General features: G+C 55.7%; 1 protein-coding gene across 1 annotated transcript in view; it reads right to left on the minus strand.

Moving 5' to 3' along the window:
- The window catches only part of LOC141176442 (protein kinase C alpha type-like), a 169397-nt gene that overhangs the window by 88569 nt on the left and 59044 nt on the right, over window positions 1-21784 (minus strand). The window contains exon 2 of the mRNA XM_073660421.1: window positions 2283-2365. Coding sequence (XP_073516522.1) covers window positions 2283-2365 — 83 coding nt within the window. The remainder of the gene's footprint in view (window positions 1-2282; window positions 2366-21784) is intronic.

Genomic DNA, 21784 nt, shown 5'->3' on the forward strand with positions numbered 1-21784 from the left:
CGGCACTGACACATTGTAGAGGCTCAGGAGCAGGACTCCTCCGCAGGAGCACGGCACTGACACATTGTAGAGGCTCAGGAGCAGGTCTCCTCCGCTGGAGCACGGCACTGACACATTGTAGAGGCTCAGGAGCAGGTCTCCTCCGCTGGAGCATTGCACTGACACATTGTAGAGGCTCAGGAGCAGGTCTCCTCCGCTGGAGCATTGCACTGACACATTGTAGAGGCTCAGGAGCAGGTCTCCTCCGCTGGAGCATTGCACTGACACATTGTAGAGGCTCAGGAGCAGGTCTCCTCCGCTGGAGCATTGCACTGACACATTGTAGAGGCTCAGGAGCAGGTCTCCTCCGCTGGAGCATTGCACTGACACATTGTAGAGGCTCAGGAGCAGGTCTCCTCCGCTGGAGCATTGCACTGACACATTGTAGAGGCTCAGGAGCAGGTCTCCTCCGCTGGAGCACAGCACTGACACATTGTAGAGGCTCAGGAGCAGGTCTCCTCCGCTGGAGCACGGCACTGACACATTGTAGAGGCTCAGGAGCAGGTCTCCTCCGCTGGAGCATTGCACTGACACATAGTAGAGGCTCAGGAGCAGGTCTCCTCCGCTGGAGCATTGCACTGACACATTGTAGAGGCTCAGGAGCAGGTCTCCTCCGCTGGAGCAAGGCACTGACACATTGTAGAGGCTCAGGAGCAGGCCTCCTCCGCTGGAGCACGGCACTGACACATTGTAGAGGCTCAGGAGCAGGACTCCTCCGCTGGAGCACGGCACTGACACATTGTAGAGGCTCAGGAGCAGGTCTCCTCCGCTGGAGCACGGCACTGACACATTGTAGAGGCTCAGGAGCAGGTCTCCTCCGCTGGAGCACGGCACTGACACATTGTAGAGGCTCAGGAGCAGGTCTCCTCCGCTGGAGCATTGCACTGACACATTGTAGAGGCTCAGGAGCAGGTCTCCTCCGCTGGAGCATTGCACTGACACATTGTAGAGGCTCAGGAGCAGGTCTCCTCCGCTGGAGCATTGCACTGACACATAGTAGAGGCTCAGGAGCAGGTCTCCTCCGCTGGAGCATTGCACTGACACATTGTAGAGGCTCAGGAGCAGGTCTCCTCCGCTGGAGCACGGCACTGACACATTGTAGAGGCTCAGGAGCAGGACTCCTCCGCTGGAGCACGGCACTGACACATTGTAGAGGCTCAGGAGCAGGTCTCCTCCGCTGGAGCACGGCACTGACACATTGTAGAGGCTCAGGAGCAGGTCTCCTCCGCTGGAGCACGGCACTGACACATTGTAGAGGCTCAGGAGCAGGTCTCCTCCGCTGGAGCACGGCACTGACACATTGTAGAGGCTCAGGAGCAGGTCTCCTCCGCTGGAGCATTGCACTGACACATTGTAGAGGCTCAGGAGCAGGTCTCCTCCGCTGGAGCATTGCACTGACACATTGTAGAGGCTGAGGAGCAGGTCTCCTCCGCTGGAGCACGGCACTGACACATTGTAGAGGCTCAGGAGCAGGACTCCTCCGCTGGAGCACGGCACTGACACATTGTAGAGGCTCAGGAGCAGGACTCCTCCGCTGGAGCACGGCACTGACACATTGTAGAGGCTCAGGAGCAGGTCTCCTCCGCTGGAGCACGGCACTGACACATTGTAGAGGCTGAGGAGCAGGACTCCTCCGCTGGAGCACGGCACTGACACATTGTAGAGGCTCAGGAGCAGGACTCCTCCGCTGGAGCATTGCACTGACAGCAGCAGTGGTGTTGCGGACCTGCATTAGGCGTATGTGTCCCCGCAGACAGATCCTCCTCCTCCGCAGAGATCCCCGAGCTATAAACTTCAGGTTATTCCGCTCAGGCCAAGCTTTAATTACACGACGAGCAAAAAATATCCTTCCATCCCCACAAAGAACACATGACCCGTCAGCCAGGCCAGCCCCCTCCATCACAGCAAGAAGTGAAAATTATTGGGGGCCGCTCCAGGTCACCACAGTCAGATAATGGACGGCTGTAATAATGGCGGTGGCTGAGAGCGCCCCCCGGAGAGAACGTCACCCAGATATATATACCCCTGCATTATTCATAGAGGGTGAAGCTCCGGAGCTGCACTCCGCCCCGCAGGAATGCAAAGCCAGCCGAAATAGATCTCACAGACAGCGGCCACCAGACCCGGGGGATCAGCCTGCGGCCGCAACCTATTAAAGGGCCAGTACAGCCCCTAACGACCAAGGAAAGCAGCGAAGACGAGACATACAATGTGCAAAGAACCAGAAGAACAGCGGCACTTACATCTGTGTCCGGGCCCTTGTCTGCACCGGGGCAGGAGAAGGTGACAAACTCATGGCAGCGTTTGTGGACCACGAAACAGCAAACTGCAAGACAAAGGGAGACAGGTGAGGATGATGAGAGTACTACTGATCCTGAGTTACATCCTGTATTATACTCCAGAGCTGCACTCACTATTCTGCTGGTGGAGTCACTGTGTACATACATTACATTACTGATCCTGAGTTACATCCTGTATTATACCCCAGAGCTGCACTCACTATTCTGCTGGTGCAGTCACTGTGTACATACATTACATTACTGATCCTGAGTTACATCCTGTATTATACTCCAGAGCTGCACTCACTATTCTGCTGGTGCAGTCACTGTGTACATACATTACACTACTGATCCTGAGTTACATCCTGTATTATACCCCAGAGCTGCACTCACTATTCTGCTGGTGCAGTCACTGTGTACATACATTACATTACTGATCCTGAGTTACCTCCTGTATTATACTCCAGAGCTGCACTCACTATTCTGCTGGTGCAGTCACTGTGTACATACATTACATTACTGATCCCGAGTTACATCCTGTATTATACTCCAGAGCTGCACTCACTATTCTGCTGGTACAGTCACTGTGTACATACATTACTGATCCTGAGTTACATCCTGTATTATACTCCAGAGCTGCACTCACTATTCTGCTGGTACAGTCACTGTGTACATACATTACTGATCCTGAGTTACCTCCTGTATTATACCCCAGAGCTGCACTCACTATTCTGCTGGTGCAGTCATTGTGTACATACATTACATTACTGATCCTGAGTTACATCCTGTATTATACCCCAGAGCTGCACTCACTATTCTGCTGGTGCATTCACTGTGTACATACATTACATTACTGATCCTTAGTTGCATTCTGTATTATACTCCAGAGCTGCACTCACTATTCTGCTGGTGGAGTCACTGTGTACATACATTACATTACTGATCCTGAGTTACCTCCTGTATTATACTCCAGAGCTGCACTCACTATTCTGCTGGTGCAGTCACTGTGTACATACATTACATTACTGATCCTGAGTTACATCCTGTATTATACTCCAGAGCTGCACTCACTATTCTGCTGGTGCAGTCACTGTGTACATACATTACATTACTGATCCTGAGTTACCTCCTGTATTATACTCCAGAGCTGCACTCACTATTCTGCTGGTGCAGTCACTGTGTACATACATTACATTACTGATCCTGAGTTACATCCTGTATTATACTCCAGAGCTGCACTCCCTATTCTGCTGGTGCAGTCACTGTGTACATACATTACATTACTGATCCTGAGTTACATCCTGTATTATACTCCAGAGCTGCACTCACTATTCTGCTGGTGCAGTCACTGTGTACATACATTACATTACTGATCCTGAGTTACATCCTGTATTATACTCCAGAGCTGCATTCACTATTCTGCTGGTGCAGTCACTGTGTACATACATTACATTACTGATCCTGAGTTACATCCTCTATTATACTCCACAGCTGCACTCACTATTCTGCTGGTGCAGTCACTGTGTACATACATTACATTACTGACCCTGAGTTACATCCTGTATTATACTCCAGAGCTGCACTCACTATTCTGCTGGTGGAGTCACTGTGTACATACATTACATTACTAATCCTGTGTTACCTCCTGTATTATACTCCAGAGCTGCACTCACTATTCTGCTGGTGCAGTCACTGTGTACATACATTACATTACTGATCCTGAGTTACCTCCTGTATTATACCCCAGAGCTGCACTCACTATTCTGCTGGTGCAGTCACTGTGTACATACATTACATTACTGATCCTGAGTTACCTCCTGTATTATACCCCAGAGCTGCACTCACTATTCTGCTGGTGCAGTCACTGTGTACATACATTACATTACTGATCCTGAGTTACATCCTGTATTATACTCCAGAGCTGCACTCACTATTCTGCTGGTGCAGTCACTGTGTACATACATTACATTACTGATCCTGAGTTACCTCCTGTATTATACCCCAGAGCTGCACTCACTATTCTGCTGGTGGAGTCACTGTGTACATACATTACTGATCCTGAGTTACCTCCTGTATTATACTCCAGAGCTGCACTCACTATTCTGCTGGTGCAGTCACTGTGTACATACATTATATTACTGATCCTGAGTTACATCCTGTATTACACTCCAGAGCTGCACTCACTATTCTGCTGGTGCAGTCACTGTGTACATACATTACATTACTGATCCTGAGTTACATCCTGTATTATACTCCAGAGCTGCACTCACTATTCTGCTGGTGCAGTCACTGTGTACATACATTACATTACTGATCCTGAGTTACATCCTGTATTATACTCCAGAGCTGCACTCACTATTCTGCTGGTGCAGTCACTGTGTACACCTTGCTTGTTCTGTATTGTACTCCGGAGCTGCGCTCCATGGTGGTGCACAGGACCCTTCTGACGGGGACTCGGTGCTGCCCCCACATGATGAGCTGTGAGGACAGATGGCAGCGGTTCTTCTGTAATTAGTAAAGGTGAGGGATCAGTGATGGAGAGGAGCGCCAGCCGAGGAGACTGCGCCAACGCTGTACCATCAGTACACAGGGGTCTCCAGAAACTGCAGCCCCCACTGCAGAGGCGGGAGAACATGCAGCAACAGCGTACGCAACGTAACCAGGGGGTCCGCCCCCGGTAATGAGGTGCTGCTGACCCCGCCCTCTAATGATAATGAGATGCCGCTGACCCCCCTTTCTGACGGTAATGAGACGCCGCTGACCCCGCCCTCTAACGGTAATGAAATGCCGCTGACCCCGCCCCTTTAACGATAATGAGATGCCACTGACCCCACCCTCTAACGATAATGAGATGCCACTGACCCCACCCTCTAACGGTAATGAGACGCCGCTGACCCCGCCCTCTAACGGTAATGAGATGCCGAGACCCCGCCCTCTAACGGTAATAAGATGCTGCTGACCCCGCCCTCTAACGGTAATGAAATGCCGCTGACCCCGCCCTCTAACGGTAATGAAATGCCGCTGACCCCGCCCTCTAACAGTAATGAGATGCTGCTGACCCCGCCCTCTAACGGTAATGAGATGCCGCTGACCCCGCCCTCTAACAGTAATGAGATGCTGCTGACCCCGCCCTCTAACGATAATGACATGAAGTTGACTCCACCGTCCAACGGTAATGAGATGCCGCTGACCCCGCCCTCTAACGGTAATGAAATGCCGCTGACCCCGCCCTCTAACGGTAATGAAATGCCGCTGACCCCGCCCTCTAACGGTAATGAGATGCCGCTGACCCCGCCCTCTAACGGTAATGAGATGCCGCTGACCCCGCCCTCTAACGGTAATGAGATACAGATGACCCCGTCCTCTAACGGTAAGGAGATGACTGCTAGCCCCGCCCGCCAATGGTAATGAGATGCCGCTGACCCCCCTTTCCGACGGTAATGAGATGCTGCTGACCCCGCCCTCCAACGGTAATGAGATATTGCTGCCCCCGCCCTCTAACGTTAATGATACAGCTGACCCCGCCCTCTAACGTTAATGATACAGCTGACCCCGCCCTCTAACCTTAATGATACAGATTACCCCGCCCTCTAACGTTAACGATACAGATGACCCCGTCCTCTAACGTTAATGAGATACAGATTACCCCGCCCTCTAACGTTAATGATACAGATGACCCCGCCCTCTAACGTTAATGAGATATTGCTGCCCCCGCCCTCTAACGTTAATGAGATACAGATGACCCCGTCCTCTAACGTTAATGATACAGATGACCCCGCCCTCTAACGTTAATGAGATATTGCTGCCCCCGCCCTCTAACGTTAATGAGATACAGATGACCCCGTCCTCTAACGTTAATGATACAGATGACCCCGTCCTCTAACGTTAATGATACAGATGACCCCGTCCTCTAACGTTAATGAGATACAGATTACCCCGCCCTCTAACGTTAATGATACAGATGACCCCGTCCTCTAACGTTAATGAGATACAGATGACCCCGCCCTCTAACGTTAATGAGATACAGATGACCCCGTCCTCTAACGTTAATGAGATACAGATGACCCCGCCCTCTAACGTTAATGAGATACAGATGACCCCGTCCTCTAACGTTAATGAGATACAGATGACCCCGCCCTCTAACGTTAATGAGATACAGATGACCCCGTCCTCTAACGTTAATGAGATACAGATGACCCCGTCCTCTAACGTTAATGAGATACAGATGACCCCGCCCTCTAACGTTAATGAGATACAGATGACCCCGCCCTCTAACGTTAATGAGATACAGATTACCCCGCCCTCTAACGTTAATGAGATACAGATGACCCCGCCCTCTAACGTTAATGAGATACAGATGACCCCGCCCTCTAACGTTAATGAGATACAGATGACCACGCCCTCTAACGTTAATGAGATACAGATGACCCTGTCCTCTAACGTTAATGAGATACAGATGACCCCGCCCTCTAACGTTAATGATACAGCTGACCCCGCCCTCTAACGTTAATGAGATACAGATGACCCCGCCCTCTAACGTTAATGAGATACAGATGACCCCGCCCTCTAACGTTAATGAGATACAGATGACCCCGCCCTCTAACGTTAATGATACAGCTGACCCCGCCCTCTAACGTTAATGAGATACAGCTGACCCCGCCCTCTAACGTTAATGAGATACAGATGACCCCGTCCTCTAACGTTAATGAGATACCGATGACCCCGCCCTCTAACGTTAATGAGATACAGCTGACCCCGCCCTCTAACGTTAATGAGATACAGATGACCCCGTCCTCTAACGTTAATGAGATACCGATGACCCCGCCCTCTAACGTTAATGAGATACCGATGACCCCGCCCTCTAACGTTAATGAGATACCGATGACCCCGCCCTCTAACGTTAATGAGATACCGATGACCCCGCCCTCTAACGTTAATGAGATACAGCTGACCCCGTCCTCTAACGTTAATGAGATACCGATGACCCCGCCCTCTAACGTTAATGAGATACCGATGACCCCGCCCTCTAACGTTAATGAGATACAGCTGACCCCGCCCTCTAACGTTAATGAGATACAGATGACCCCGCCCTCTAACGTTAATGAGATACAGCTGACCCCGCCCTCTAACGTTAATGAGATACAGCTGACCCCGCCCTCTAACGTTAATGAGATACAGCTGACCCCGCCCTCTAACGTTAATGAGATACAGATGACCCCGCCCTCTAACGTTAATGAGATACAGATGACCCCGCCGTCTAACGTTAATGAGATACAGATGACCCCGCCCTCTAACGTTAATGATATACAGATGACCCCGCCCTCTAACGTTAATGAGATACCGATGACCCCGCCCTCTAACGTTAATGAGATACCGATGACCCCGCCCTCTAACGTTAATGAGATACCGATGACCCCGCCCTCTAACGTTAATGAGATACCGATGACCCCGCCCTCTAACGTTAATGAGATACAGCTGACCCCGTCCTCTAACGTTAATGAGATACCGATGACCCCGCCCTCTAACGTTAATGAGATACCGATGACCCCGCCCTCTAACGTTAATGAGATACAGCTGACCCCGCCCTCTAACGTTAATGAGATACAGATGACCCCGCCCTCTAACGTTAATGAGATACAGCTGACCCCGCCCTCTAACGTTAATGAGATACAGCTGACCCCGCCCTCTAACGTTAATGAGATACAGCTGACCCCGCCCTCTAACGTTAATGAGATACAGATGACCCCGCCCTCTAACGTTAATGAGATACAGATGACCCCGCCGTCTAACGTTAATGAGATACAGATGACCCCGCCCTCTAACGTTAATGAGATACAGATGACCCCGCCCTCTAACGTTAATGAGATACAGATGACCCCGCCGTCTAACGTTAATGAGATACAGATGACCCCGTCCTCCAATGATAATGCGATACATCTGACCCCGCCCCTGCATACTGATGAACCCTGGATTATATGGGATAAGGATATGTAATGGTGAAGACACCCTCCATGCTTTACACTGCAGCTCGCACCCAGCGTGCCCTCCTGCTCCACCGGCCATGTGAAGAGCAGCCACACTGTCCGCTAGGGGGCGCAGCACATGGGCAGTCCATGTGGCAGAGGCACCAGGAGCAAAGCCAGCAAAATAATGGGGGCAAAGCAGAGGACCCCCGCGTCTCCTCCTCACAGACGCTGGCCGGGTCAGAATAATGGGGGCACAGCGGAGGACCCCCGCTCCCTCCTCACAGACACTGGCCGGGTCAGAATAATGGGGGCACAGCGGGGGACCCCGGCGCCCCCTCCTCACAGACGCTGGCCGGGTCAGAATAATGGGGGCACAGCGGAGGACCCCCGCCCCCTCCTCACAGACACTGGCCGGGTCAGAATAATGGGGGCACAGCGGAGGACCCCCGTGCCCCCTCCTCACAGACGCTGGCCGGGTCAGAATAATGGGGGCACAGCGGAGGACCCCCGCCCCCTCCTCACAGACACTGGCCGGGTCAGAATAATGGGGGCACAGCGGAGGACCCCCGCCCCCTCCTCACAGACACTGGCCGGGTCAGAATAATGGGGGCACAGCGGAGGACCCCCGTGCCCCCTCCTCACAGATGTTGGACGGGTCAGAATAATGGAGGCACAGCGGAGGACCCCCGCACCCCCTCCTCACAGACGCTGGCCGGGTCAGAATAATGGGGGCACAGCGGAGGACCCCCGCGCCCCCTCCTCACAGACACTGGCCGGGTCAGAATAATGGGGGCACAGCGGAGGACCCCCGCGCCCCCTCCTCACAGATGTTGGCCGGGTCAGAATAATGGGGGCACAGCGGAGGACCCCCGCGCCCCCTCCTCACAGATGTTGGACGGGTCAGAATAATGGGGGCACAGCGGAGGACCCCCGCCCCGTCCTCACAGACACTGGCCAGGTCAGAATAATGGGGGCAGGCGCCCCCTCCTCACAGACGCTGGCCGGGTCAGAATAATGGGGGCACAGCGGAGGACCCCCGCCCCCTCCTCACAGACGCTGGCCGGGTCAGAATAATGGGGGCACAGCGGAGGACCCCCGCCCCCTCCTCACAGACACTGGCCGGGTCAGAATAATGGGGGCACAGCGGAGGACCCCCGTGCCCCCTCCTCACAGATGTTGGACGGGTCAGAATAATGGAGGCACAGCGGAGGACCCCGGCGCCCCCTCCTCACAGACGCTGGCCGGGTCAGAATAATGGGGGCACAGCGGAGGACCCCCGCGCCCCCTCCTCACAGACACTGGCCGGGTCAGAATAATGGGGGCACAGCGGAGGACCCCGGCGCCCCCTCCTCACAGACGCTGGCCGGGTCAGAATAATGGGGGCACAGCGGAGGACCCCGGCGCCCCCTCCTCACAGACGCTGGCCGGGTCAGAATAATGGGGGCACAGCGGAGGACCCCGGCGCCCCCTCCTCACAGACGCTGGCCGGGTCAGAATAATGGGGGCACAGCGGAGGACCCCCGCCCCCTCCTCACAGACACTGGCCGGGTCAGAATAATGGGGGCACAGCGGAGGACCCCCGTGCCCCCTCCTCACAGATGTTGGACGGGTCAGAATAATGGAGGCACAGCGGAGGACCCCCGCACCCCCTCCTCACAGACGCTGGCCGGGTCAGAATAATGGGGGCACAGCGGAGGACCCCCGCGCCCCCTCCTCACAGACACTGGCTGGGTCAGAATAATGGGGGCACAGCGGAGGACCCCCGCGCCCCCTCCTCACAGATGTTGGCCGGGTCAGAATAATGGGGGCACAGCGGAGGACCCCCGCGCCCCCTCCTCACAGATGTTGGACGGGTCAGAATAATGGGGGCACAGCGGAGGACCCCCGCCCCCTCCTCACAGACACTGGCCAGGTCAGAATAATGGGGGCAGGCGCCCCCTCCTCACAGACGCTGGCCGGGTCAGAATAATGGGGGCACAGCGGAGGACCCCCGCCCCCTCCTCACAGACGCTGGCCAGGTCAGAATAATGGGGGCACAGCGGAGGACCCCCGCCCCCTCCTCACAGACGCTGGCCAGGTCAGAATAATGGGGGCACAGCGGAGGACCCCCGCCCCCTCCTCACAGACACTGGCCGGGTCAGAATAATGGGGGCACAGCGGAGGACCCCCGTGCCCCCTCCTCAGATGTTGGACGGGTCAGAATAATGGGGGCACAGCGGAGGACCCCCGCGCCCCCTCCTCACAGATGTTGGACGGGTCAGAATAATGGGGGCACAGCGGAGGACCCCCGTGCCCCCTCCTCACAGATGTTGGACGGGTCAGAATAATGGGGGCACAGCGGAGGACCCCCGCGCCCCCTCCTCACAGATGTTGGACGGGTCAGAATAATGGGGGCACAGCGGAGGACCCCGGCGCCCCCTCCTCACAGACGCTGGCCGGGTCAGAATAATGGGGGCACAGCGGAGGACCCCCGCGCCCCCTCCTCACAGACACTGGCCGGGTCAGAATAATGGGGGCACAGCGGAGGACCCCCGCGCCCCCTCCTCACAGATGTTGGCCGGGTCAGAATAATGGGGGCACAGCGGAGGACCCCCGCGCCCCCTCCTCACAGATGTTGGACGGGTCAGAATAATGGGGGCACAGCGGAGGACCCCGGCACCCCCTCCTCACAGAAGCTGGCCGGGTCAGAATAATGGGGGCACAGCGGAGGACCCCCGCGCCCCCTCCTCACAGAAGCTGGCCGGGTCAGAATAATGGGGGCACAGCGGAGGACCCCCGCGCCCCCTCCTCACAGAAGCTGGCCGGGTCAGAATAATGGGGGCACAGCGGAGGACCCCCGCGCCCCCTCCTCACAGACGCTGGCAGGGTTAGAATAATGGGGGCACAGCGGAGGACCCCCGCGCCCCCTCCTCACAGACGCTGGCTGGGTCAGAATAATGGGGGCACAGCGGAGGACCCCCGCGCCCCCTCCTCACAGACGCTGGCCGGGTCAGAATAATGGGGGCACAGCGGAGGACCCCCGCGCCCCCTCCTCACAGACGCTGGCCGGGTCAGAATAATGGGGGCACAGCAGAGGACCCCCGCGCCCCCTCCTCACAGACGCTGGCCGGGTCAGAATAATGGGGGCACAGCGGAGGACCCCCACACCCCCTCCTCACAGACGCTGGCCGGGTCAGAATAATGGGGGCACAGCGGAGGACCCCCACGCCCCCTCCTCACAGACGCTGGCCGGGTCAGAATAATGGGGGCACAGCGGAGGGCCCCCTCCTCCAAGAAGCTGGCCGGGTCAGAATAATGGAGGCACAGCGGAGGACCCCCGCGCCCCCTCCTCACAGACGCTGGCCGGGTCAGAATAATGGGGGCACAGCGGAGGACCCCCGCGCCCCCTCCTCACAGACGCTGGCCGGGTCAGAATAATGGGGGCACAGCGGAGGACCCCCGCACCCCCTCCTCACAGACGCTGGCCGGGTCAGAATAATGGGGGCACAGCAGAGGACTCCCGCACCCCCTCCTCACAGACGCTGGCCGGGTCAGAATAATGGGGGCACAGCGGAGGACCCCCGCCCCGTTCTCACAGACGCTGGCAGGGTTAGAATAATGGGGGCACAGCGGAGGACCCCTGCACCACCTCCTCACAGACACTGGCCGGGTCAGAATAATGGGGGCACAGCGGAGGACCCCCACGCCCCCTCCTCACAGACTGGCTGGGTCAGCACAATGATGGCTGAAATCCGGTTCTGGCAGCAGCAATCCAGATAATCTCCCGGCTGAGTGCAGATCCGCGGCCGGCGGCCGGACAGATGGCACTAAATGCCTCATGTGACAACGGGGCTGCGGGGACTGAAGCGAGCGGCTGCCACTAATCAGCGGGATGTGATCAGCAGCCACATGTCGCCCCCTCGCCCCACGTGTAACATCTGGAGAAGGCGCTGGACGGGAATTATCAATGACCCCAATCACTCAGGAGCTGATCCCCAATCTGCCGCGTGAGGACCCGACTGGACGGCGCCCAAAGCCTAAATGGGTCATAGCCCTTTAAATATGGAGTATGTGCTGTACGCACAGGAGCCAGGCACGCGTCCCTCTCTGCGAGCGCTGCGTAATGGAGGGGGAAGACGAGGAGCGGCGCGCAATGGAGGGGGAAGACGAGGAGCGGCGCGCAATGGAGGGGGAAGACGAGGAGCGGCGCATAATGGAGGGGGAAGACGAGGAGCGGCGCGTAATGGAGTGGGAAGACGAGGAGCGGCGCGTAATGGAGGGGGAAGACGAGGAGCGGCGCGCAATGGAGGGGGAAGACGAGGAGCGGCAAGACGAGGAGCGGCGCGCAATGGAGGGGGAAGACGAGGGGGCTAAAGGGGAAGACGAGGGGGAGGGGAAGGGGAAGACGAGGGGAAGGGGAAGACGAGGGGAAGGGGACGACGAGGGGACGACGAGGGGACGACGAGGAGCGCTGCCTAACGACGGGGGAAAACGAGGAGCCACGTAACGACGGGGGAAAACGAGGAGCCACGTAACGACGGGGAAAACGAGGAGCCACGTAACGACGGGGGAAAACGAGGAGCCACGTAACGACGGGGGAAAACGAGGAGCCACGTAACGACGGGGGAAAACGAGGAGCCACGTAACGACGGGGGAAAACGAGGAGCCACGTAACGACGGGGGAAAACGAGGAGCCACGTAACGACGGGGGAAAACGAGGAGCCACGTAACGACGGGGGAAAACGAGGAGCCACGTAACGACGGGGGAAAACGAGGAGCCACGTAACGACGGGGGAAAACGAGGAGCCACGTAACGACGGGGGAAAACGAGGAGCCACGTAACGACGGGGGAAAACGAGGAGCCACGTAACGACGGGGGAAAACGAGGAGCCACGTAACGACGGGGGAAAACGAGGAGCCACGTAACGACGGGGGAAAACGAGGAGCCACGTAACGGCGGGGGAAAACGAGGAGCCACGTAACGGCGGGGGAAAACGAGGAGCCACGTAACGGCGGGGGAAAACGAGGAGCCACGTAACGACGGGGGAAAACGAGGAGCCACGTAACGACGGGGGAAAACGAGGAGCCACGTAACGGCGGGGGAAAACGAGGAGCCACGTAACGACGGGGGAAAACGAGGAGCCACGTAACGACGGGGGAAAACGAGGAGCCACGTAACGACGGGGGAAAACGAGGAGCCACGTAACGAGGGGGGAAAACGAGGAGCCACGTAACGACGGGGGGAAACGAGGAGCCACGTAACGACGGGGGGAAACGAGGAGCCACGTAACGACGGGGGGAAACGAGGAGCCACGTAACGACGGGGGGAAACGAGGAGCCACGTAACGACGGGGGGAAACGAGGAGCGCTGATGTGACGATACAGCCTAAAATCTTAATAAGCCAGGCGTTTAGATTTGTTAATCCAAGAGAAATACCTTATTGTGTTGTATTAGAGATTGCTGGCTGTGTTTTATTAATCTTCTGCTCGCTCGTCACTTTATGTACACTAATTTTACTTGTAAAGTGTCCAACATTCCACTAATCTCATTAGTAACTCAGGAGCCTCCAACCATTGTTCAAAAATAGTCTAGGCCAATTGTGTAAGTGTTGAAAGAAGATCCGGCGGAGCCTTCACCACAGGTAGTCTCACATGTAGACCCAGGTGATGTGGTCGACCAGAGAAAGATACCTTCACTAATGCACACTGAGCTTTGGAGAGGGGAGGGGGAATGAGAGCAGCTTAGCCATTCAGGGGGCTGGGCCCAGAGAAGCAGAAGGGACGTGTGTTTCTGTAGCAGTCAGACTTGGGAAGCAGAGAATCAAGGAGAATGAGAGACATCCTTCAGGACAGTAGATGGATTGCATGGCACCCAAAGAGACACAGATTTGGATTCGACATGATTCCGGCCTAAGGGTACCGGCCCTGATTGGAAAGATATGGATCTGCTCCATTGACCATCAGAGAGACCATGGATACTGTACATCTCGGAGAGGCCAGGTTGGGAGGAAGAAGTCACCTGGCCCCATGGATATGTTGTTTGGGGTTGCCTTGCCAGGAGGTACCCGCCGGTCATCTGGCCCCATGGAAACTCTCGGAGAGGCCATGGTGGGACCCTCGGAGAGGCCATGGTGGGACCCTCGGGCCTCCTGGCCTTGTACCTCCAAGGGCTGATAGCTTCCTAAGCTTGCCGCTACCTCCTCTCTGTGGGGGCCCGCCAGAAGAGGGGGGCCACTGGTTGAGGTAGTCGGCCATGGATATCCCAAAGTCGCAGCTGTTCTGTCCCAGGCAGGCGGAGAAGGAAGGGTGAGACTGTGTAATGTTGCACCATCTTGGGTATTTGCTGGGACTGTTCTGTGTGTTTATTGTCCGCTTTGTGGTTCAGTAAAGTATTGCCGCGCTGTGTTACCCGCACCCTGTGCTGTCTGAGTAGTGTTATGCCCACGGGAGACCCCGGGCCTTCACAGCCGCTTATTGACGGGGGAAGATGGGCACCAGTTGAAGCAGCCGTCCAGGAAGGTTATTGATGCCGCCGGTGGCTGATGAGGAGCATTACCCATCGTCATGAAGTTTTCCACAAGAACGAGCAGCTCCTGCACCGATGTTTCCAGAGGATTAACCATGGAGCGCACGCTCCGCTGCTCCGCACCCCGGGGCTGGAGACAAGCAGGCGATACACTACTCCGAGAGTGCGAGAATAAGCCCCAAATCACCCCAAAACAAATGCTGCTCCCCCAAAACAAACGCTGCTTCCCCCAAATCACCCCCAAAACAAACGCTGCTCCCCCAAATCACCCCCAAAACCAATGCTGCTCCCCCAAATCACCCCCAAAACAAACGCTGTTCCCCCAAATCACCCTCAAAACAAACGCTGCTCCCCCAAATCACCCCCCAAACAAACGCTGCTCCCCCAAATCACCCCCAAAACAAACGCTGCTCCCCCAAATCACCCCCAAAACAAATGCTGCTCCCCCAAATCACCCCCAAAACAAACGCTGCTCCCCCCAAATCACCCCCAAAAGAGAAGCAGCTACCCCAATTCACCCCCAAAACAAACGCTGCCCCCCCAAATCACCCCCTAAACAAACGATTCTCCCCCAAATCACCCCCTAAACAAATGCTGCTCCCCCAAATCACCCCCAAAACAAACGCTGCTCCCCCCAATTCACCCCCAAAAGAAAAGCAGCTACCCCAATTCACCCCCAAAACAAACGCTGCCCCCCCAAATCACCCCCAAAACAAACGATTCTCCCCCAAATCACCCCCTAAACAAAAGCTGCTCCCCCAAATCACCCCCAAAACAAAAGCTGCTCCCCCAAATCACCCCCAAAACAAACGCGGCTCCCCCAAATCATCCCCAAAACAAACGCTGCTCCCCCAAATCAACCCCAAAACAAACGCTGCTCCCCCAAATCAACCCCAAAACAAACGCTGCTCCCCCAAATCAAATGCTGCTCCCCCAAAACAAATGCTGCTCCCCCCAAACAAACGCTGCTTCCGTAAATCACCCCCAAAACAAACGCTGCTCCCCCAAATCACCCCCAAAACAAATGCTGCTCCCCCAAAACAAACGCTGCTCCCCCAAATCACCCCCAAAACAAATGCTGCTCCCCCAAAACAAACGCTGCTCCCCCAAATCACCCCCAAAACAAACGCTGCTCCCCCAAAACAAACGCTGCTCCCCCAAATCACCCCCAAAACAAACGCTGCTCCCCCAAATCACCAAAACAAACGCTGCTCCCCCAAATCACCCCCAAAACAAATGCTGCTCCCCCAAAACAGCACTGTATCCGGAGGACATAACACATGAATGACCAAATGAACGAGCAAAGACGTCCCCGAAATCCTGAGCTCTGACACCGGACACTTCTGTTACACGGAGAATGGGGGGAAAGCTGCAACAACTGGGGTACCGACGCCGCGGCCGATGTGCCGGAAGGCACCGACGCCGCGGCCGATCTGCCGGAAGGCACCGACGCCGCGGCCGATCTGCCGGAAGGCACCGACGCCGCGGCCGATCTGCCGGAAGGCACCGACGCCATGGCTGTGACTGATGGGTCACGGTGTGCAGCCACAATATGGCGGTTTGTGACTCCAGGTGATAATCCGCCCCCACATGTATTTGTCTTTCTACCCAGAGAGACCCTCGCTCCACCGATGCACGGTTTGGCGGGCTGGCCGCACGCTGTGCAGTAACGCTGATCTGACATCAGAGGAAGCAATAAGTAAAAGCCAAACATGGAGCTGATAAGAGGCAGACGCCCCCCGTAACCAGCTCAATACCGCGGAGGTGGGATCAGCGCATGACCTCCGCCCCCGGTGATCCCCCTCCTTCCCGGCTCCGCCCCCGGAAACCCCATATTTGCTTCTATTCTCAATCAGTCGCCAGTGGGTCACATGACCCTGTCAATCATCGCCGACTGCAGACCATGTTGTGACCTGGGCAGCTCGGGGCCGTTAGTCAGCAGCGGTCATACGACAGACGCACGGCATTATGGGAGATGTCGTCCAGGGCTCCGGACAGAGAGGATGTAACAGCGCGAGGGTGGGATGGCGATTACAGCCCCTCAGTGCCCCCCACACCAGCCTCCTCCCAGAGCAGCGGAGGGGGGACACCTCACGCCTGTTATTGCCAGTGTTAATGGAGGGAGCCCCCCGGGGACACATTCGGCCTCTTCTTTCCGGCTTACGAGTTAAAACTCCGACCACAAAATACAAAACAGACGAGAAGCAAAACAACAGCGGAAAAACAAGAGAATATCAGCGAGAAAAGTGCCCGGACCCCCCTCCCCAAGCGAAAGAAGGCGCCCGGACCCCCTCTCCCCGAGCGAGAGAAGGCGCCCGAACCCCCTCTCCCCGAGCGAGAGAAGGCGCCCGGACCCCCCTCCCCGAGCGAGAGAAGGCGCCCGGACCCCCCTCCCCGAGCGAGAGAAGGCGCCCGGACCCCCCTCCCCGAGCGAGAGAAGGCGCCCGGACCCCCCCCTCCTTGAGTGAGAGTAAGGTGCCAGGACCCCCCTCCCCGAGCGAGAAAAGGCGCCAGGACCCCCCTCCCCGAGCGAGAAAAGGCGCCAGGACCCCCCACCCCGAGCGAGAGAAGGCGCCCGGACCCCCCTCCCCGAGCGAGAGAAGGCGCCCGGACCCCCCTCCCCGAGCGAGAGAAGGCGCCCGGACCCCCCTCCCCGAGCGAGAGAAGGCGCCCGGACCCCCCCCTCCTTGAGTGAGAGTAAGGTGCCAGGACCCCCCTCCCCGAGCGAGAAAAGGCGCCAGGACCCCCCTCCCCGAGCGAGAAAAGGCGCCAGGACCCCCCACCCCGAGCGAGAGAAGGCGCCAGGACCCCCCTCCCCGAGCGAGAGAATCCGCCCGGACCGCCCTCCCCGAGCAAGAGAATCCGCCAGGACCCCCCCTCCCCGAGCGAGAGAAGGCGCCCGGACCCCACTTCCCGAGCGAGAAAAGGAGCCTGGACCCCCCCTGCCCGAGCGAGAGAAGGTGCCTGGACCCCCCCTCCCCGAGCGAGAGAAGGCGCCCGGACCCCCCTCCCCGAGCGAGAGAAGGTGCCTGGACCCCCATCCCCGAGCGAGAGAAGGCGCCCGGACCCCCCGTCCCCGAGCGAGAGAAGGCGCCCGGACCCCCGTCCCCGAGCGAGAAAAGGCGCCTGGACCCCCCCCTCCCCGAGCGAGAGAAGGCGCCCGGACCCCCGTCCCCGAGCGAGAAAAGGCCCCAGGTCCCCCCCTGCCCGGGCGAGAGAAGGCGCCCGGGCCCCCCTCCCCGAGAGAGAGAATCCGCCCGGACCCCCCTCCCCGAGTGAAAGAAGGCGCCCGGACCCCCCTCCCCGAGCGAGAGAAGGAGCCCGGACCCCCCCCCCCGGAGCACGGACACCGCCACCTCTAAGCACATGACGCGGACTCTTCATCAGTCTCCAGATCTGACAGATTTCTTACAAAACGGAACAAAACTTACAGAGAAACGACGAAAATCAGAGACAAAGAGCCGGGAGCAGAAGTCACTACAGGGGATAATCACCATCCTGAGCAGCCGAGACCACCGAAAACTCACCGACTGTGCGGATAACCAGCTGACCTACAGGTGCACCACACCACTCACCCCGAGGGACGGCCGCATTAACCTCCAGAGCTGCACTCACTATTCTGCCGATGCAGTCACTGTGTACATACATTACATTACTGATCCTGAGTTACCTCCTGTATTATACTCCAGAGCTGCACTCACTATTCTGCTGGTGCAGTCACTGTGTACATACATTACATTACTGATCCTGAGTTACCTCCTGTATTATACTCCAGAGCTGCACTCACTATTCTGCTGGTGCAGTCACTGTGTACATACATTACATTACTGATCCTGAGTTACCTCCTGTATTATACTCCAGAGCTGCACTCACTATTCTGCTGGTGCAGTCACTGTGTACATACATTACATTACTGATCCTGAGTTACCTCCTGTATTATACTCCAGAGCTGCACTCACTATTCTGCTGGTGCAGTCACTGTGTACATACATTACATTACTGATCCTGAGTTACACCCTGTATTATACCCCAGAGCTGCACTCACTATTCTGCTGGTGCAGTCACTGTGTACATACATTACATTACTGATCCTGAATTACCTCCTGTATTATACTCCAGAGCTGCACTCACTATTCTGCTGGTGCAGTCACTGTGTACATACATTATATTACTGATCCTGAGTTACATCCTGTATTATACTCCAGAGCTGCACTCACTATTCTGCTGGTGCAGTCACTGTGTATATGCATTACATTATTGATCCTGAGTTACATCCTGTATTATACTCCAGAGCTGCACTCACTATTCTGCTGGTGCAGTCACTGTGTACATACTTTACATTACTGATCCTGAGTTACCTCCTGTATTATACTCCAGAGCTGCAGTCACTATTCTGCTTGTGCACTCACTGTGTACATACATTACTGATCCTGAGTTACCTCCTGTATTATACTCCAGAGCTGCACTCACTATTCTGCTGGTGCAGTCACTGTGTACATATATTACTGATCCTGAGTTACATCCTGTATTATACTCCAGAGCTGCACTCACTATTCTGCTGGTGCAGTCACTGTGTACATACATTACATTACTGATCCTGAGTTACATCCTGTATTATACTCCAGAGCTGCACTCACTATTCTGCTGGTGCAGTCACTGTGTACATACATTACATTACTGATCCTGAGTTACATCCTGTATTATACTCCAGAGCTGCACTCACTATTCTGCTGGAGCAATCACTGTGTACATACATTACATTACTGATCCTGAGTTACATCCTGTATTATGCTCCAGAGCTGCACTCACTATTCTGCTTGTGCAGTCACTGTGTACATATATTACTGATCCTGAGTTACCTCCTGTATTATACTCCAGAGCTGCACTCCCTATTCTGCTAGTGCAGTCACTGTGTACATACATTACATTACTGATCCTGAGTTACATCCTGTATTATACTCCAGAGCTGCACTCACTATTCTGCTGGTGCAGTCACTGTGTACATACATTACATTACTGATCCTGAGTTACCTCCTGTATTATACTCCAGAGCTGCACTCACTATTCTGCTTGTGCACTCACTGTGTACATACATTACTGATCCTGAGTTACATCCTGTATTATACTCCAGAGCTGCACTCACTATTCTGCTGGTGCAGTCACTGTGTACATACATTACATTACTGATCCTGAGTTACCTCCTGTATTATACTCCAGAGCTGCACTCCCTATTCTGCTGGAGCAGTCACTGTGTACATACATTACTGATCCTGAGTTACATCCTGTATTATACTCCAGAGCTGCACTCCCTATTCTGCTGGTGTAGTCACTGTGTACATACATTACTGATCCTGAGTTACCTCCTGTATTATATTCCAGAGCTGCACTCACTATTCTGCTGGTGCAGTCACTGTGTACATACATTACATTACTGATCCTGAGTTACATCCTGTATTATACTCCAGAGCTGCACTCACTATTCTGCTGGTGCAGTCACTGTGTACATACATTACATTACTGATCCTGAGTTACATCCTGTATTATACTCCAGAGCTGCACTCAGTATTCTGCTGGTGCAGTCACTGTGTACATACATTACATTACTGATCCTGAGTTACATCCTGTATTATACTCCAGAGCTGCACTCACTATTCTGCTGGTGCAGTCACTGTGTACATACATTACATTACTGATCCTGAGTTACATCCTGTATTATACTCCAGAGCTGCACTCCCTATTCTGCTGGAGCAGTCACTGTGTACATACATTACTGATCCTGAGTTACATCCTGTATTATACTCCAGAGCTGCACTCACTATTCTGCTGGTGCAATCACTGTGTACATACATTACATTACTGATCCTGAGTTACATCCTGTATTATGCTCCAGAGCTGCACTCACTATTCTGCAGGTGGCGCTCTCTGGCAGCTGTGCCGCCATGTAGTGAGTCATACTCTGGGGAGAAAGTCAGGTGGAGCAGCAGAGGACAAGCCGGAGAGCGACAGCCTGACAGCCACCCAGTAGAGCAGATGACTGAATGCAGCTCTGGAGGAACTGGAGTGTGATAAAGCAAACCCTGCAGAGGGAGAGCAGTCTGTTGTGCAGCGTGCACCCACCTTGTCAGCGGGGTTATAGGGGGTGTATATCCATGCCAGAAGGGCCGGACCCCCACCTCTCGCACAGGAGGAGCGGGGCCGAGCACCAGGCACAACGCTCGTCTCTTTAGAAGCCGTGCCGCCTGTACACTTAATGTTGTGTAATGATCCCTCAGAGCAGCGCTCGTCGTGCAGCATAATCGCGTTTTGGGCCTTTTTTCCAATCTCTGAAGAGGCAGAAGCAAATGTTTCATCCATTTACAGAAAGGAAAAAGCTTTTTTTTCCCTCCTCAGATTATCAGATGCCGGAAAATCATGCACGGGAAATGTAATTAGTCTTAATGGTAAAAGCCGCGAGCGGCGTCCGACCGGAGAAGACGCTGCAGACATCAGGAATGGATCTGACCGCAAGCTAGCGAAGCCCAAGAGACCAGAGAGAGAGAGAGCGAGCGAGCGGAGACCAGAGAGAGAGAGAGAAAGCGCGAGCGAGCGGAGACCAGAGAGAGAGAGAGAAAGCGCGAGCGAGTGGAGACCAGAGAGAGAGAGAGAAAGCGCGAGCGAGCGGAGACCAGAGAGAGAAAACGCGAGCGAGTGGAGACCAGAGAGAGAGAGAAAGCGCGAGCGAGCGGAGACCAGAGAGAGAGAGAGAAAGAGCGAGCGAGCGGAGACCAGAGAGAGAGAGAGAAAGCGCGAGCGAGCGGAGACCAGAGAGAGAGAGATAGAGAGAAAGCGCGAGCGAGCGGAGACCAGAGAGAGAGAGAAAGCGCGAGCGAGCGGAGACCAGAGAGAGAGAGAAAGCGCGAGCGAGAGGAGACCAGAGAGAGAGAGAAAGCGCGAGCGAGCGGAGACCAGAGAGAGAGAGAAAGCGCGAGCGAGCGGAGACCAGAGAGAGAGAGAGA

The sequence above is a fragment of the Phyllobates terribilis genome, unplaced genomic scaffold (assembly GCF_046119375.1).
Source record: "Phyllobates terribilis strain yellow unplaced genomic scaffold, ASM4611937v1 Scaffold_25__1_contigs__length_18738178, whole genome shotgun sequence".
Classification (NCBI taxonomy): Eukaryota; Metazoa; Chordata; class Amphibia; order Anura; family Dendrobatidae; genus Phyllobates; species Phyllobates terribilis.